The 19,151-nt window shown below is 38.7% G+C and overlaps 1 protein-coding gene across 1 annotated transcript in view; it reads left to right on the forward strand.

Moving 5' to 3' along the window:
- LOC146703150 (protocadherin-15-like) overlaps nucleotides 1-19,151 on the forward strand; it is a 230,776-nt gene that overhangs the window by 22,437 nt on the left and 189,188 nt on the right. Inside the window, exon 2 of the mRNA XM_085466271.1 lies at nucleotides 6,726-6,876. Coding sequence (XP_085322397.1) covers nucleotides 6,744-6,876 — 133 coding nt within the window. The 5' untranslated portion in view covers nucleotides 6,726-6,743. The remainder of the gene's footprint in view (nucleotides 1-6,725; nucleotides 6,877-19,151) is intronic.

The raw sequence follows: 19,151 nt of genomic DNA on the forward strand, positions 1-19,151 counted from the left end.
CCTCTTCGTTTCCTTTGTCTGAGTCTCTCTCGCGCTCGCTCGCTCTCTTCTGGGTGTATTTCCGCTCCTCTCTGGAGGAATAAAAGTTTTTGAAGTTCCACCAGAGGAGAAGCGCCTTCAGCCCTAATACACTTCATCCTGGTTACTGACGCTTACAACATGGCCTACTATTGTCTGCCAGAGTGCTCTGTCAACTTTAGGGAATTAAACATGAGGCAGCGACTCAGCCCAACACAGACATGCACACACAGAAAGAGTCTCACAGTTGTGATCCAGAACTTCTTTTTTCACAGAGATGAGTCCAAAAATGTATATGAAAATGTGTTTTTATTGATACAAGAAATTCCTTAGATGGATTGTTGCTGTTCTTAAATTGATTTTTTTGTGATATATCTGTCTAGCTGTCTGACTGGGCAACATTGTTTTAATTCCCTGTAATTGTCTGGTACTGACGTCTTTTATTACATCAACTAGCACAACGCTGGCAACCACTGACAAGGAACAAGCATTAAAAATGAGCTTTGACACAATATAGCTAACATCTATGTGGCACATTTCTCTTAAAATAAACCAAAAAATGTATACTTTGGTGTATTAACTAGTTATGCAAAAAACAAGTGCAGTGTTTTGATGTGGACTGCAGGCCAGGTATTAACACTGTGTTAGTACTGTGTGATTATAATGCAAAGGTGCATTCAGTAACTGTTATCAAATATTCTGTGTCATGCATGATGCAAAAAGAATCCTTGTTTTTAGCTCTATGATCAAATATTCCACCGTTAAATCTCTAAAACACATGTTTGCATGTATAGTTGACTGTAGCACTGATAAAGCAAAGTTATATTTATTCAACCAGGAAAGCCAACTGGCATAAAATAACTTCTGCACTCTTAGACTTCTTTTTTAAGTGTGTCCTATTTAAGTTCGCCATATGGATACAAATAATGATTTCCAAGCCTTTTTTTCCCTTTTTTTCTGTAATTAAACATAAATTTAGCATTTATTAAAGTGGATGGCAAATTTGGGACACATTAACTTTATCAATATCACTTTAAAATAAGTGGCACAGCCTGTCAGTGTTTTCAAGCCTGATAATTCTGATTAAAGCTGCTGGGATTTTCTGTCTGTATCTCTTTAATTGTGATTGATCTACACTTAATCAGGAAGCTGGGGTCATATTGCTTGGCAGAAGCACAGTGTAATATTCTTTTACTGAGGCGAGCTTTCATTCAGATGAACTTCCCCATCTTGTTTGCATATTCAGCGTAGACATTTAGGCTTAGTGAATCAACAAAAGACCTTCTGATTAAATCAGTATTTATTGATTACAAATGTCTGTTGATAATACAGTACTGTAAAAAAAAAACTTTTGAGCCCCTTCATTTCTGTTTTCTAGGAGAATGTGAAATAGGTGCAGCAATTTATTGGAACATGGGCAAACAAAAGTGGAAATCCAGTATATAAGGCAGATTTTTGGCTGATAGCGCTTTGGGAATCATCTTGTTGGTGCAAAAATACTGTTTTGTGCCTGTCAAACTTTGATATCTTTGACATTTTTCATAGATTCAACTAAAGAAATCTGAGCAAATTATGTGTCTTTGTGATAGGCTATGCAAAAGATACCATCTGAAATGGGCTCTTTATGAAGTTTTCTGTCATGTTGTGTAGACAGAGCACTGGCTCATGTCTTAGGTGGATTTTTAATGTCCGAATGATTCATGGAACATTCCTTCCTTCACCCACACGCTGTGCCGGCAGATGACCGCCCCTCCCTGACCCTGCTTCTACCTCTTCCTGTTAAAAGGGTGTTTTTCCTTCCTACTGTCCCCTAAGCACTTACTCACCCAAGTTTGTCAATGCGATAACTTGAGTACAAGGTGATGCCGGGTTTTCGAACTGATACCACAGTTTTATCACCTAATCTCATTGACCTTGACCTCAAAGTCAGAGTTCATCTTTTTAATATGACGTCTAATAAAGCACAAATCTATACCTACGATTAATACTGCCATGGTTGTTAAGGTTTGAGGTTATGAACTCAGTGATTTTAACTTATGAGAGTCTCACTTCAAAGGGTGACTGGGCTTCAAAGGCAACTGTGACTCATTATTGTTTGTGTGACAATTAAAATAATTGTTGAGTGGCTACATACTTAATCGAAAGTAACATCTTGACCCTGAAGCACGTTTTATTTTTTAAACCATTTTTAGAGGAAACTGATGACAGCTATTATTCAAAATACATCTAAATTTCATTTGCATACTGTATCTGCTATGCTTATACACATCATGTCCATAATAAATGCCATGACATATTTAGCCTGTACGCTTTAGGATATCTGTATGCTTGTAGTTGCTCAATGTACAAATTAAATATGCATCATGGGATTTTGCTAGGAGTTAGGAGTTAAGGTTATTTGAGAACCTTGAATATAGCATCACCTGTGGTTGATTATTGGGAAAAAGGATTAAATTTATGATATAAAATTGACCCAATTATGTTGAAAAAAAAAAATCCACTAATACTTTATAACTCTGACAAATTATGTTTTGTGTTTCATTTGTCATTTAAATACACTTCAAACTCACCTTTTGAGCTCTTTGGTGTTTTATCAGGATCATAATATGACATCCATGCTTCCCTAAGGAGGTTAATCAGCTTTAATGAATGATGCCATGATTTTTAAGGGTGAATGCAAGCAGATGATTAGAGCATTCCTTCTCTTACTAGTCAGCACCAGAAATACTTGCTGGTATCATATTTTATTATTGTTAATGGAAATAAACTATCAGTTGTAAGATGTTACTCAGCAAACTGCCTCTAGTCCCAGCAAACAGCAGCAGCTCGCTTCGTGATGGAAGGTTGTAAACAAGCAAGGTGAAAGGAGAGCTGATCTAAGCAGGCAAAGAGGAGGAAGAGACTGCTTTGAAGATAGTGGTTACTAACAGGGAGCTAATGGAGCTAACCGGCTAAATAATTATTCACAGTTGCTTTTAGCAACTATACAAAAACATAAAACACAAGCATTAGCTATGACTGTAACATGGCTATTTATGAAAGGACACAGATAGCCAACTCCTGTATTTTGGCTGTGGTAGAGTAAACTGCCATATTCTCTCTTGTAATCTGAACAATGCAACACTACATTGAGCAGAAGGGCATGGATGCAAAGAAGAAAAGCCTGCTAGCGCTAGCACCACTAACAGCAGCAAAGTGAGCTGGCATTTTGTTATGCACAGTGCAAACCGCCACACAATTTAGCTGCAGAATATGATTAATTGATTCAGTTAATCACATTGTGCAGTATGTATTTAAGTGCAATGAATCAATTCATAAATACACACATAAAATCTATCAAGACAGTCGCTTAGCAACTTATCTCCTTTAGCTTATTTTACTTTGTGGATGTTTTCTGAGTAACTGACACTATAGTTTATTAGTGTGCTCACTTGATTGCTTGGTTTTCAGTTTTGTTATGCATTTTATAGGATTTTTAATAGCTAAACACAGTTGCACAGCTGAAATTCCACTATAAAGGTTCCTTCGTGTCCAAACAGTCCTGGCTAGTTTGCATTGTTTAGACTCTCACCCTCTATCGGTGACTTCTGTATGTCATTATGTAACACACTGGCATAATTTTGTTTGGCCCTTTAAAAAAAAAAAAAGAAAAGAATAAACAGCTGCCTCGCTTGCAGTTTTGGTTCAAACTTTGATTGATCTGGGTGGTTCATGTTAGAAGGGGGAGAAGCTCTGAAAATGTCTGCATATTTAATAGAAAGAGGCACTGTGTCAATGTACAGGATGAAAACAATGATGTGTGTAAGATGTGCACTCAAAGTTTTGAAACATTTAGGACTCATAAAAATTAGACCCAACTGCCCACAGGCCTAACACCTCCGTGACTGGCCCCGGGGCTGACATACCACCACATCACACTGGAGTAAATGCAACTTGCTAAAGTAACAGAAAGACAACTGTGATGTCTACAGGCATGGGGGGAAAAATGGAGAAGCCCATTAACCACAGGTCCCCACAGACTGACCGGATGGGGTAACCTTCCAAACAAGCGAATCCCTCATTATCGAATCTTTCATTCAAGAATCATTTCCAGTGGATCAACTTCTAGATCTTTTACAGTTTTTCCACACATGAATTCTTTACAAAAGCAGAAAGACGAACTGCTCACCCATCAGTACTTCATTTTTCGACCTTATGCTCGGCAAATTCATTGACACAACCACTCCAATCTAAAGTCCTGACAGTGCATTCATTCCGCTCTCTTCTTCTTTTACGCAACTTTTTTTTTTTTGCTTTGGCTTGTTAAACACTTAAAATGCTGCTAAAAGACACTTGTTGCCATAAAAGCGATCCCACACATACAGTAATACACTTTCCAGCACGACCAGTGCCAGCAAAACTTTTCAGAAGCTCCGCTTATTTTTAATTAGTGGAGTTTGGAATAATTGAGTAAATATGTGCAGCTAAAATTCAGTTCATAAGGAAAATGTAAACTACATAAAGTTCAGCTCTGGCTCCCAAGAAGATCCAGGACTTGACAGCAAATATATGCATTCTTTGCAGTGTGGTAGTGCCCGCTTAATACTGGGCTGCTTTTACCTTCTGGGCCCTGGGGCATTGTTCTGGCTCCCTCTTCTGAAGCTGAGACATCCTTTCTCTGTTGAGACAGCATGTCTCTACAATATCCAAGGAGCTTTAAGATTCCTGCAGGCTTGCTGTGACACTGTCATTTCTAAAGCTGGAAACGTACGCGCGTAGAGCTGGAAAAACTTGTTATTAATATGTCATACTCGGTTATGAGAATCATTTAGTCTAAGAGGCACTTGTTAAATAAAGCTGCTCTTAGTTCAAGTCCCAGTCACTACAGAGTTTCCCCTCAGAGGTTTGGTGGAATATCACAGTTGTATTTTCATTGTCAGCCAACTTTATCTCCACTCAGAGGGTTGGGCAAAAGTAATTTGACTCTGTCACAGGAATTTCTGCCACGGGAGATTCATAAATTAGTCTCTAATTAAACAGACAGCAGATTTTGCATGATGAGGAGCAGTTAATGTTGTCCTAACTGAATAAGCCTAGTTGAGTTCAGTATCAGTATATTAAGGTCCTGCTCAGGTAAATTTTTTATGCAGATTAAATAATGTTCTCAGTGTGACTGCAAAACTAAGCAGATAAAGAATGAAACAAGGGTAAGGTGCTTGCATATTATAGTTCACTATCTCGAATATTTCACGTAATTGAATTCCATGATTGGGAGAAATGAACTTTTAACAAGAGACACCGTCAGTGTCGGCGCTTGACTCGTCCTCTGTAGCTACAGATGTAAGTAACTGAAACCTTGTGCAGAAAAACACTACAGCTCTGATAGAAAGATGAAAGCACAGCATGGAGGTGCTTGATTTGATATTATGAGTGCTATTTTGAATTTCCCTTGTACTCAGCTCTGTGTTTAAGCCGTGACATTTAACAAATATCTATCTGATTTGTAGGAACTGCGTTCAATTAAAAGCTAAAATTGCAAGGGTTTGAACATTAACAGACAGTTACCAGACCTTAGATCATACATAAGAGAGCTTAGGTGTGGCTCACCCTTGACTGAGAGTGTTTAGATTAATGTAGAGTTGTGTGTCAGTATCGTGAGTGACTGAAAGATGTTTTTCCTTGTACTTAACTGAACTCACTTTAAATGATGCTGCTACAAACCAATCCAAGACCAATTAATAGATATGTACACACAGAGTCAGACAGTATACAAATGTTTCTTTAACTTCAAAGAAACTTTTTCCCCTTCATCTCTGTGTTCTCACTATGACATTTAATGAATCTCATCCTAAGTGGTTAAAACACACTCACACACATGCACACACAGAGACAAGACTGCATGCACGCCAGCTTAATATATCTCTCCGCTCTTCTGTGGAGCATTTCAAATGTGGCACATTTTCCACCGCAAGATCTGAAATGTTGTTAGCACCACTGGCATTTTACACTGCACAAAAATATTTCCTTTCCTCTCATCATCCACAGGTTTCTATATTTCCCATTGTGGCGGCAATCCCTGTGAAACAATCATTTGCTTTCATGCACGAGCACAACGATTGATCAAAGATGTTAGATTGCCACGAAGTGGCTGTGAGGTACAGACACAAAACGAATATTAAATGATATCTGAGCTTTGGATTGGGATGATGTCTCACCCATAGGGATGTAATGGAGGGCGATGTCAATATGGAAAGTGTCTTTTTCTACTGAAGGGATGGGAAATCGGTGCATCCATTTCCAAGAAGTCAAACTTGGTAAGCTGAGATTCAAATGCAAGGGAGTAGATTGCAGGTGAAGTGTTTTTCACATTACATTAATCTAAGCTTAACCATATCCATAACCCTCTGCAGAGTCTCTCTGCTCTCTCAGAAGACTTGCAATCAAATGCTCTGCAACTCCTTTTGCCTGCTGCCTGTTTCTTTTAGTTGTGGAGAGAATCTCTAAATATGCTTCCAGATTGCATTTCACTGAGACCCTGGGTACGGGTCAGGCATTACATAAAGGCAACACCTGCAATTTACTTGAATTTTTTTTTCTTCTCTATTTTCCAATGAGTGAGGCCACCAGATGTTTTTATGCTGCTGCTTTCAATGTTGCACACTGCACAGCTAAAAGTGAATCAGTTGATTGGGACTAACTGTCTGCTCTGTCTCTCTCTGTTCGCCCAGCTGGATGCTTGGTGAAGCATGGTGGTGAAGATGGTTAGAATGCGCTTAACGGGGCCGCTGTCATGGGGCTGGTGCAAATGGTCAAGTGTAACAGGAATGGGAGTCCTGTATCTGCTGATGCTATCAACCTGCCTTGGCCAAGACACGGAAGGTAAAGCGAGTTTCTCTTTGCATGTCCTGATCACTGTCCTTCCTCTCCACTTTGTCTCTTTGTTTTGTCTCATGTGTCTCATTCAGTACTTCAGTCTGCTTTAATATCAGCACTGTGCATGACTTTTTTGAGTCAAGGCTTATTTTAGGTAGTAAAGTGCAGGATTTTTTATTCTTTCATGATTTCATGTGTGACAAGGTCTTGTCTGGGGATCTTGAATGTAATTGCTTTTACTTTTTATTCTAACATCTACTGCAGCTTTTTTCCTGTTTATATTACATTTTATACCCATTTCTGCCAGTACTTCAGAATTAATACCATCTGCTTAAGCCACGCTTCGTGGGTTATTGATTCTTTTTGATTTTATGACTTACATGCAGTGTACCATGTAGCGATAGTCCTCCCTGCTCACCCTGAAAAAAGTAAATTTTTATCTCAATTATGCATAAAATAATGATTTTTTTTCTTTTTCTTTTTTGCTGAATTATTGTCATGGCTCAAAGTACTGTATTGCACCTTGGTTCAGCAGACCAAACTATATTTCTGCTGTTGAAATACCAATATGGTGGTTTGAAGAGGCTGCATATGGAAAAGTAATAGCTTTATTGGTGTTTGGGTTTTACACGTAAACACAGTTGTTCAACGTGTCCAGCAGGTAAAGTCTTGGAGGAGTTGCCACAGTTCATCTCAGTTGCTCGTGTCTGTTTATGAATAGAGATGGACCGATCTGATATTATGTATCGGTATCGGTCCGATACTGACCTAAATTACTGGATCGGATATCGGAGAAAAATAAAAAATGTAATCCGATCCATTAAATATCACGAAAGCACCTCACAAAACTTGCAACACGCCGTAACTCACCTCAGAACGTTAGCACGTCGGAGCAGTATGCATCACGTGATAGAGCGGCTGTGGCATGCGGGACCTGTCGGTGGTCTGGATAGCATGTGGAGCTTCGCTAGCAACCTGGCATTTCATCTCCAACAAAGTTATCCCCGAGAGAAGTAAAGCAAGTGTGTAAGTCCATCTCTGAATGTTTGTAAAGCATTCCTGCGTTAAGCTTAACAAGCGATATATGGAGCGACTGCCTCTTCTTGCTGCTACTTCAATCATGAAACTGCTTAATGATCAGCTGATCGGCTTTTCTGTCGTGAGTCCGTGTCTCTTGTTTGTTTTTGGCCCACTTTGCACCAGAAAGAGGAAACCAGCGGCTGAACAACAGCAGCACGTTTAAGCTTGATCAGCTGTTGTTAGAATTTATTTAATATTACTTTCTACTCGAGGATCTTTTTCTACGTAGCTGACGCTGGTAACTGTGCAGGGGCGGATCTAGCAAAGTTTAGCCAGGGGGGCCGATAGGGCATGAACAGGGAAAAGGGGGCACAAAGACATACTTTTCTTTCTTATTCTCATTTAAAATGTCTAGCTTTTAATAAATAATTATCTGACACCCAAAGTTTTAATTTGATGTAAAATGAATAGAAGTCAATTACTGTATATAGTAACTATTAAGTCTAACATACCCTAGTAAGCTATAGTACTTTTTCCTTTGGGAAGGCACCATCTGTGAATTCTGCAATTTTGTTGAAGAAAGATGTTGAATCTATTTAATATTTCTTGAAAAATAATTTATTTCTGTGCATTTTTTTCCACACTGCATCAAATTAAGGTTGATTACGTCGATTAAGCATCATGAGGTGGAGGGTGAGGGGTGGTTCCCTATTTTTTATTTATTTATTTTTGTTGTTGCTGGGAGTTGGAACCCTATTAGTTAGGTTGCTTAATATTTACGCTAAGTACTCTTTAAAATACCAGAATAGGGAGGATGGTGTAGGTTTAAGTTTATTAGATTGATCAGTATTGCTGAACTATGAAATGTTTTTTTTTGCATACAGGTATAACAGAATAGCTTTAGTGTAGTTGTTGTTTTAAACTTGAGTATGAACTTATACAAAATGCAGCAAGATATTAAAAAAAAAAAACAGTTTTGTTGATTAAAAAACACTATATCGGATTCATATCGGTATCGGCAGATATCCAAATTTATGATATTGGTATCGGTATCGGACATAAAAAAGTGGTATCGTGCCATCTCTATTTATGAAATCCCAGAATGCCATGATGAAGTTACGATCAGGGCTCTGCGGGGGCCATACCATCTGTTGCAGGACTCCTTGTCTCTGAAGATGGTTCTTTATGACTCTGGCTGTATGTTTGGGACCATTGTCATGCTGCAGAATGAATTTGGGACTAATTAGACACCTCCCTGTTGGCGCTGCATGACGGATAAGAATGTTGATAGTAAACCTCACAAGACTCCAAAAAAAGTTGGGGAGGCAAACCTGACAGTGAACCACCACAGTGAAACTGCAACCTATTACAAGCTCAAAGTTAGAAATAGCAATTTAATGGGGATCTTTATGTTGTAAATGTATATGGTCATCACCTAAAGTCCTTTGTCTTGTTTACAGACAGATTTAAAGACGGACTAATTTAGTAAATGTCATGTAATAGTTGCATTTATATGAAAGTTTCATTGAAATTACAAATAATATACAAGAAGAAGAAACAAAAGAAGCAAAAGCAGAATAGCCTACCTAACCAAAGACATGCTATTGATTCCAATGTAAATGTTAAGGTGGGTGTCAGGGCTGCACTGGCCATCGGGCATACCCAGTGGGCCGCTCGTGATTTTTCATTTTTATGGGCCGATGGGGTTTTATTTCTTTTCTTTTTTTAACGGTATAAATGATGTGGTGGATTGGCCAGTTGGTCATGATCGACTCTGGGCTGAACCAATTACAGCCGAGGAGGTCGAACTTTATAGTTGAGGTGAAAAGGAACGCAATTTGTCCCGTACTACTTCAGCTAGAAAGATGCTAATTCAATCATGAAACTCATCAATGATCAGCTGATTGGCGTTTCTCTTGCGCCAGAAAGAGGAAACCAGCGGAGGTCGCGCTACACAACAGCAGCACATTTAAGCTTGATCAGCTGTTGTTAGAATGTATTTAATGTTAATTTCTACTATCAGCTGATGTTTGCTGGAGCCACAGCTGTAAAAGCTGCTCGTCATGATATCGGTTTGGATATGTGGTGAGAGGGAAACATGAAGATGAAACCAGGAGATATCCTTACTGAATCATCAGAGCTGAACAGGTGACGGAGAAACAGGTTTACCTTTTAGGTGACATGAATGAGTTGAAGGGAAGTTATGAACTGTTTCTGAGAGACAAATAACACCAGGATCCTTTTCTATGTAGCTGACAGCTGGTAACTGTGCAGGGGCGGGTCTAGCAAAGTTTTGCCAGGGGGCCAGGCAGGGCATTAACAGGGAGAGGGGGGCACAAAGAAATACTTTTCTTTCTTATTCTCATTTAAAATATTTAGCTTTCAATAAATAATTATCTGAATCTTCCAACCAAAGTTTTCATCTGATGTAAAATGTATAGAAGTCCATTATTGTATTCAGTAAATATCAAGTCTAGTATATACCCTAGTAAGTTATAGTATTCTTTCCTTTGGGAAGGTACCATCTGTGCAGTCTGCTATTCTGTTGAAGAAAGATGTTCAATCCATTTAATTACTGGAGAAAAATAATAGATTTCTGTGAATTTGTTTTATACGTGCATTAAATTAAAATCGGTTTTGTCAATTAAGCATCTTGAGGCAGAGGGTACGGGAGTGGTTCCCTTTTTTTTTCTTTTTTTTTGCTGGGAGTTGGCAACCCTATTAGTTAGGTATATGTAATTATAAATTAGGTTGTTTTATATTTTTGCTAAATACTGTTTAGAATACCAGAATAGGGAGGATGGTGTAGGTTTAAGTTTATTATAAAGGCTCTTTGGCTTTTCCTATAATACCATGGTGGGCCGGTCACTAGTCAAAATGCCCGGGCTGATTTTTTTTGTCCCAGTCCAGCCCTGGTGGGTGTTTCAATCTTTAAATCACTTGCTTTACAGCCCAAGTGATAAAGAGTATCTCTTCTATCACTTCACAATATATCAGTAATATCCAATGAGTTTAACACGAGCAATAACTAAAGGGGAAAAGTTGCCTACAAGTTATTGTAATGCTGAAAAAATATCCACATTCTGATTTCTCTGAACCTAGGGGAAGCTGAAGCAAGGTGAAGGATAAATGAAGTCATCACCTATGGGAGAGCTCAGCGTAAAACTCTCTTGACTTTCTGCTCGATTTATCTGAATATTAATATTCCATTTAACTCTTAGTCCTTGAGATTTATCTGGTTGGCATTTAAGTGACAGGGGTGTTAGTCAGAGGTGAGCGTCTTTGAGCGCCCATGCATCTGCGCAGAGATAGAAGGGGAACGTGCACTGATCAGCCAAAATGTTAAAACAAAAAAAAACTAGCCTCAATTTTGGTATCTTGCTTCAAACTAAGTTTTAAAAGTGCATTTCCCCTTACAAGTTATCCTTATGTAACACATGCCCAAAGTTAAATGAGATCCAGCATCTTTAAAGGCTCAATCAAGAGTGTTAATGTTCATTTTATTTGGCTCATCCCATTAAAACACAGAACAAATACCATGTTATAACAAACACACTATCTATATATTTACTATATTGATATTATAGATATTATAGCTCAGTAACAGTAGAGTAAAAATATAACAAGTTTTGTTCAGTTAGGAAACGTTGGTGGTTAGCCAATGATTGCACTGAATTGTTTTGCAGTCAGAGACCCATTGCAAGTAGTTCCTGTGCAGGTAACCTGGTGGGAGGGAACATGTCTGCAAACAATTGTCATCCAAATCAAACTGATTGCAATCATTTTCCAACAGATTAAATGGCAAATACAAAGGTTTGCACATGTCTCTTTGCAAAGGAGGACTTGGCTCAACAAGTTGCCAGCCAGTATATGGCAGTCAAAGCAAAGTTACTGAGTACCTGTGTCATTTTGTAGTTAAGTTTCCTTCTTGCAACAACTATGTCACTATTTGTGGAAGAATTTCTGAATTACTGCTTTAAGTCTATGAGGTTCTGGCTGGACTCTGATTGTAAACAGTTTATATAGTGAATTTAAGTGAATCCCAGTGTATGTGGTCAAATGATCACATTTGATCTCTGTATTATCACAAAGAGATTGCATGCACTTGCTAACTTGATCCCATTCATTGATGGCTACATTCATTGGTCAGTCCTTTATCTGATTGATAAAGGACTGACCAAATTTGTTTTGGAAGACAGCAACAGAGTGCGAGTGGTCAGAGACCTGCTACCCATCTTTGCAGTAACCATTTCAAAGGCAAGAATACTGCAATGTCATTGCACACAGTTGCAATAATTTGGTAGTGCTGTGGGCTCAAACACCAGTTTTCCAAGTGTGACTATAGGATTACTCACACTCAAATGGAGGAGTAACTTATAAAAGTCTTGCAATGTGGTAGACATCGTCCAACCCTACCACACATGCCTACTTGGATTCAGTTACAGATCCGGTCATTATCCTGGTGGAACTGCTTATAACAAGAATAGTATGTTTTAATGAGCCTGGGTACCCTTTTGACAGACAATGTTTTACTCAGTTATGGTCCCCTTATGACACAAGTGCTGGTGTTTTATTAATGAGCCCATGTCCCAGGATGAGCGGTTGCTTTTAACTTTTTGGACCATCACACGACAAGGGTACTAGGTTGTTTTAATTAGCCTTGCTCCCTAGGTAGGAATATATTTACTCACTTTTCGTTTGCCGGGTGAGAAGTGTACCAGTATATTTTTAATGAGCCTCAATCCCAAGATGATTAAACATACAATGAGTCAAATCAAGCTTTCGGGCAAAGCTGTTGAAAGTTGTAATTACTCCAAACTCTTATGCTCTTGTTTGTCTTTGTCACTAGAAACTTGGCACTACCTCCAATTAATAACATCTTAGTACTTATTGCTGAAATCATTTTGATTTGTAGCACACAAATTGCTTACTTTAGCCGTTGTCAGCTTATTCACATCTAAAATTTCTCTGCGAGACAAGTGAGAAACATTAATTGAAGTTTTAACTTGACTGATTATGAACTAATTTGAAGCTAGCATGTGCATAGGTGCTTCACTGTTTGTTTTAATTGACTGTGACTTATCAACGCATGTGAACAAGAGCCAACAAAAAAGGCTGAAATGTTATGCTCAAGTGGTCACACACTGAGCTTGATGGTCAACATGCTCTTTTCTAAACACTAAATACTTTAATTTGTTTTGCTGAACCTGAGTAATTACCTCTATGTCAGGATGGTAAATTAAAAAAATGAAAACTTCACCGTACATAATCAACTAGATATCCCGCTTTTCCCCTTTGTCTTCACCCTGTCCTGTTATGATAACTTTGTCATACCAGAAACCTTTTTAGATGTTCTAGGAAAAAAATGTGACATAAAATTTCATGAGCGTGACAATCTGCTTCTACTCACTAACAGTTCACCATGAGGTGACACTCACACTGTGAATGAACCCACACTCACAGCTGTGTGGTCAACGTTGCATTAGAAGTGAGGATATAAATAAATTTGCCGATTGTGTATCACGAACCAGCACGACACATCAATCACTAAAGATATTAAGCTATTAATGTAGCCTAGTGTTTGAAAAGCCCTTTCCTTGATTGTTTATAAAGGTACTGTGCAAAAGTCCCAAACCCCTCCTCACTGCTTTATTTTTTGGCTTCTACAGAGCCAGACGTTGTTATAATTCTGGTCATGATGCTAATAAACTGGGTGTTGAGCAGTAGTTTCAAAAAGCCTTTCAAAGTTTCTCTTTGTTTGTTAAACCGACCTATGAATCATTTAAGCGTAAAAAAGGCAACTATCTCAACGAATGAACCAGTGTTGTCCACATAAAACTGATATTGGGGTTATTACTAAAAAGAAAGTAAAGCATTACTCATTACTTGTCATTGTTCTTTAAAGTAATGCAGTGAGTATTTAAGTTACGTAATTACTCATTGCACTCACAGTAGAATTTAATTTGTCGTTACTTGTTGAATGACTTTTGCATTACTCCGTATCATGACCACTTTCACATAATTACCAAGTATCCTAATGAAAATATGTACAATATAATTAGTGCATACATATGAACACGAAACTAACAACATGGAGTAAAATTGAAAATTAGATCAAAGAGTCTCAAAAGCGATTGTAGTATAGAAGCAGGAACAGGTAGAAATGAATTTTACAATGTTTGGAGCCTAGCTACTCATCACTTGAAGATCATACTCTGGAAATGTCGACATGCACTCAGCCAATGACTCTGTGTTCTTTGCTAGCTTTGTGCTAGCATGCTGTCTGTGTGGATTGAAAGAGCTGGTATTGCCATAGCAGTATGACTTGGCTGTTTCTCTCTTGGATGCAGTTTGTACGTCACCATCATGATCTTGTACTGTTGTTCAATAAAGATGAATATAATGTCCATAGCTCCACTCCTCAAAGGTTTCCTCCACCCTGCTCCTGAAAATTTCTAATTATTTGGTATAACGTGCACATAACAGACAACTTAGCAAAGAACCATCTTCTCTTTAGGCATTTTGTCATTAGCTGCATGACACAAAAACATTTTAAACTTGGGTGCCACATTTCAATCAGTTTGTTTATTAGCTGTTTATTCTCAGTTGCATTTTGTCAGTGCATTGCTGCCTTTCTTGGAAGGTAGCAATGCATCCATGTATCAGCACCTTATATCACCTGTATGGCATTATTCCATGCCTGGTTGTGGAGGACTAGATGCAAGTGAATGTGAATCATCTTTAAACTAGTTTAAACTTTGCACAACGCTCCTGCTGCTGAAGAAAGACTTGTTTGGGTACTTGCCTGTCTATTGCTACAAGACTAATGATATCTGTTTTTAAAACTCTGGCCTGCATAACTGCAAATTAAATAGCACAACCCCAGTTTTATTAGACTCACTAATGTCTATTTGATTGGTCATACTTTGAAGTGCTTTAATAAATACCTGTCTAATCCTCTGCCATCCAAAGTAACATTAGACCGAAACTTAAGATTTATAATACTACTGCAGCGACCTCAATACACTTATTAGCCCAGGCTGTCTTATACGTTATTTGGATGTGGTCTTGTTTCAGTCCCAATAACTTGTATTAATCTAAAATTCTAATCCTGACATCTTATTCTTTGAAATGATCCACTTTGATCTTCTTTCAAACTCATCCTGTGACATCATGGTCACATATGATATTGCAGCATAGCATATAACACGATCTGGACTGATATATTGCGTCATGACAGCATACATTTGCCTTTGATGATAAGGCTTTTGATAATGGTGATTGTTTGCCTAGCAGCAGGGAAGAGACCACCAAAATGAGGCTACCCCTCATTCTAATCACCTCATGTTTGGCACTGCACTTACTCAAGTCCTTAGCAGTACATCCATCAAGTTTGATGTGGATGGGACGAAGAGATGTCAAGCTAAGCTAAGAACACACATACACAGACAGACGTAAACTGATTTGTTAGTTAGACATTTTTCCCTTGTGAGTGTGCGTGGGTGGAGTTTTCAAGGTGATTTTAATATTTATTACTGCTTTCCTTTGATGCTTGGGAATGTCTCTTCCATCTTTTGTTATATCAGCTTCTTTTTGTGCTTATCTGTCCCTTATTCCCTGTCTACCATTTTCTTCTCATATCCCATCTCTGAAGCAGACTGGTATTTCTCTAGATTATATTTTCTCTGCCTTTCCATTTGCTTTTGGAGCCTTACCCCTCTAACATTTATTGCTGTTTTTTTTCCTTATATCATTCCACTGGCACTACCCCTTAGTGCTGTCTCTCTATCCCTGTATATTACTTTCCACATACCCAATTCTTATTTATTATGATAAGTCAGTGAGGTTTACCAAATCATCTGCACTTGACTCACACATACAACAGAAACATAACATAATATTTAGTATGGAGAACTTCACTTTGGATGTGCAGAGCATACTATTGAAGGACATATTCAAAGTTCTGCTGAACTGAAAGATTTCAAAGTTCAAATTAAGGGGGAAACATTGAAGTGAACATAGAAAAGACAACAGATCCAAAATTATAAGTCAGAGAGCAAATGTTGTGCTAATCCCTGAACCAGACAGTGAACACTGAAAGTAAAGGGAACTGTCAGGTTGACGGAGTCCTATTGACCCTGGTTAGTCTGTTGGATTTCACAAGCAGCTGACACATACCAGTGGATGAAGATTTCATTCAACTTTGAAGCAGTTTTCCAGTAATTCTGGCAAATCATGAGAGGACTCAGAAGGGAAAACCAGTGGTCTTCTCGCATGGGTGAGGTTTGATGCTGCTTGACTTTAGTCAGGCAGTGGAAGGAAGGCTTTGAGAATGTACTCAATCCCACTGACACATCCTCCGTAGAAGGAGCAGACTCTAGGGATGAGGGTGATGTCTCACCCATCAGGTGGTATTGAGGCAGTTAAACAACTCCTTAGCGGCAAGACTCCTGGGTGGATGACATTTGTCATGAGTGCCTTAAGGCTCTGGATGTTGTGGGGCTGTCTTGGTTTGGACACCTCTGGAACACTGAGCGATAGGTGCCTCTATGCCTCCAAATTGGCAGACTGACAGTGGTTCCCCTCTCTAACAATGGAGACTTTAAGGGGATTAAACTATTCGGAATCCCTAAGAAGGTCTACATCAGGGTGCTGGAGAGGAGACTCCATCTGGTAGTCCAACCTCAGAGTCACGAGGAAAAATGCTGTTTTTGTCCTGGTCGTGGTTGTAGACCTTTATCATCTCAAGGATATTTAAGGGTGAGTGGAAGCACAACTATGTGCTTCATGGACTTGGGCAAGGTATTCAAGAATGTCTCTCTGAATTCTGTAGGAGGTGTTTCGGAAGTATCACCTCTGTGGATTCTGTACCAGTCGATCATATTGAACAAATGTCAAACTAGTCCTTTATTTTGTTTTTTAACTTCATCAGCTAATAGTATAGTCATAGCTATAGTCAATATTCAAACTGGATCTATAGATTGAAATGTGCGTAGCCTGGTGCAGTTGCAGGCTACCCAAGAAGCATTTTGGGTGCTGGGAAGGTGTTTATGTATTTCCGTTATGCGTCTTCAGATTAACTGCTGTCCGATCATCGCCACTACTGCTGTCAGCCGTGTTCAACCCTGCACTGGCTGCAAACAGACCTGACACACTGAAGCAGATAGGGAAAGAGAAAGGGGGGAAGCGGAATAATGGATAAGCCAGCACACTGACAAAGTGGTGATCCCTACAGCACTGAGTCTGTGTGTGCGTATGCGTGTCTTTGTGTGTATACATTTTTTTTTTCGTTTTTCGAATTCAAGTGGGTCGACAATCCGTTTTCTCCAGAGATGCATCAATCTAACACAAGGTTGCAGTGTCTTTCTTTGACAATCCCCTCCTTTTACTCCTCTCATCTCCTTTTTCCCCTTTCCTCTCATCACTACTCCCCATCAATCCGCTCATCACAAATGCCCCCTTTCTCTCCCCTTTCAGCCTACCCTCCTCCACCAATTCTCCCCTTCGTTTCTCTTCTCTATTCCCCTGAAATAATCTCCTCACCAATTTTGTCCCCTCTGTTCCTGCTCTGTCCTCAATGGATGAATGGATCAGGTAGAAAGGATGGATGGATAGGACGGGTGATGGATGAATGGCTGGCTGGTTGGGTAGAGGAGTAAAGACAGAGAGAAATTGGACCCCAGGGACTGTAGATGGGTGTACCTGCTGATGGAAGCTTAAAAAGAACATGACACAGGAGAACTTTAAAAAGAAAAAACAGCCTTTCTCCACTCTGCCCGCTCATGTATTTCAGCCGTTTACAACCATGTCTCTCAGTTTTTGTGTTTGAAAGATTTTGTAGTATATTTTTAGGAGTCAAACCTGTCAGCCAGCCAGGCAGTCCTGTAGCAAAACAATTTGATATATGCTTTGTGCTGTGCTGCAGCCATGACACAGCATTTGATAGAATAAATGGGCAAGCATATTAGCTGGGCTTCTTATTCTACCATTTTCATTTATTTTAACACTGTGCTTTTAAATGGTCTTGAAAGGACTTTTGTGCAGATTAAGTAAGTTGCATCAAGAAGAATGTCTAATTTAACTTGCAAGCTGTCTAGAACACCATGGCTAAAGACATACTGTGGTTATGTTATACACATATTATAAGGTCACTGCTATTCTATTTAGTGACAATTTAATAGAGATAGTCAACGCAGATCTTTCTGAAGTATCTCAAAAAAGATATTCTGGAAGATTTTTTTGGGTATATATATTTTTTTACAGTTCCACACCACATGAAGCTATTCAATCTCCTCTCTTGTTAAATTAGCCATTACACTTCAGTCTTTTTCATGAGACGAGACAGTATTATCATAAAATGTTTACCTTCTATTTTTGGTATGCCAGATTCAACTTATGTAGCCATCAATCAAGCAGTTTCAAATTCCTCTCTCCTTTGAGAGAGCAATATTTTTTTTCAGATATCCGATCAACCCAGGCGTCTGTTGAGATTACGCTTCTTTGCCTTTATTGCCACAGTATGTTCACATATTACTCCAGCATATTTTGTAGTTCACCATCATTGGGTTTTCCCTTTCACTCTGTATACTTCAGGCAAAGAAGCCATGCAAATATATAACAGATGGTAACAAGCAGAATGCAGTCAAGTACAACGTTCTCAAATGAGCACTGCTTTTTCTCAATATGGCCTGGTAAAAAATGATTAAAAAGCTTAAGAAACTATTGCAGAATCAGATGGAAAACAATTTGCCAGAAATCGAAAACTTTGCTTCCTCAGTGCTACCCTTAAATGTAATTGGTTTTTGCAACTAATCTGGTATAGTACTGGATATTAAGTCAACATATATTTACTACAATAATCGCCTAAAATTGTCATTGCGATCAGGTTTGGCGTAGGTGCTGAATTGGTTAATCTGTAACCTTTATATAGAGCTATATTAGCCATTATACCTCGTTTCCAGTGTGTAGCTATGCTAAGGTAGCTTTAATAGCTCACTATAGCTTCCTTTTCACTTTACAGATATGCATAAGGATTGATGTTCTCATCTGCAATAAAACTGATTATATGTGTATGTGAAAATGTGAAGATTTGTTTTTTTTTATATTAACATAGATAAATAACAAGTACCCTGTAAGATAGCTGACTATACTTCACTCACAGAGCCAATCTGAAACATCATCTGATGAAATGAATCAATTATTTAAATGGATGCAGGCCAAGGTGATGGCTCTGAAAGATCAGGGATGTCTGTGGTGTTCTT

The sequence above is a fragment of the Copadichromis virginalis genome, linkage group LG8 (genome assembly GCF_057382275.1).
Source record: "Copadichromis virginalis isolate Kocher_CV1m ecotype Utaka linkage group LG8, C_Virginalis_male_GT1.1, whole genome shotgun sequence".
NCBI classification, from domain to species: domain Eukaryota; kingdom Metazoa; phylum Chordata; class Actinopteri; order Cichliformes; family Cichlidae; genus Copadichromis; species Copadichromis virginalis.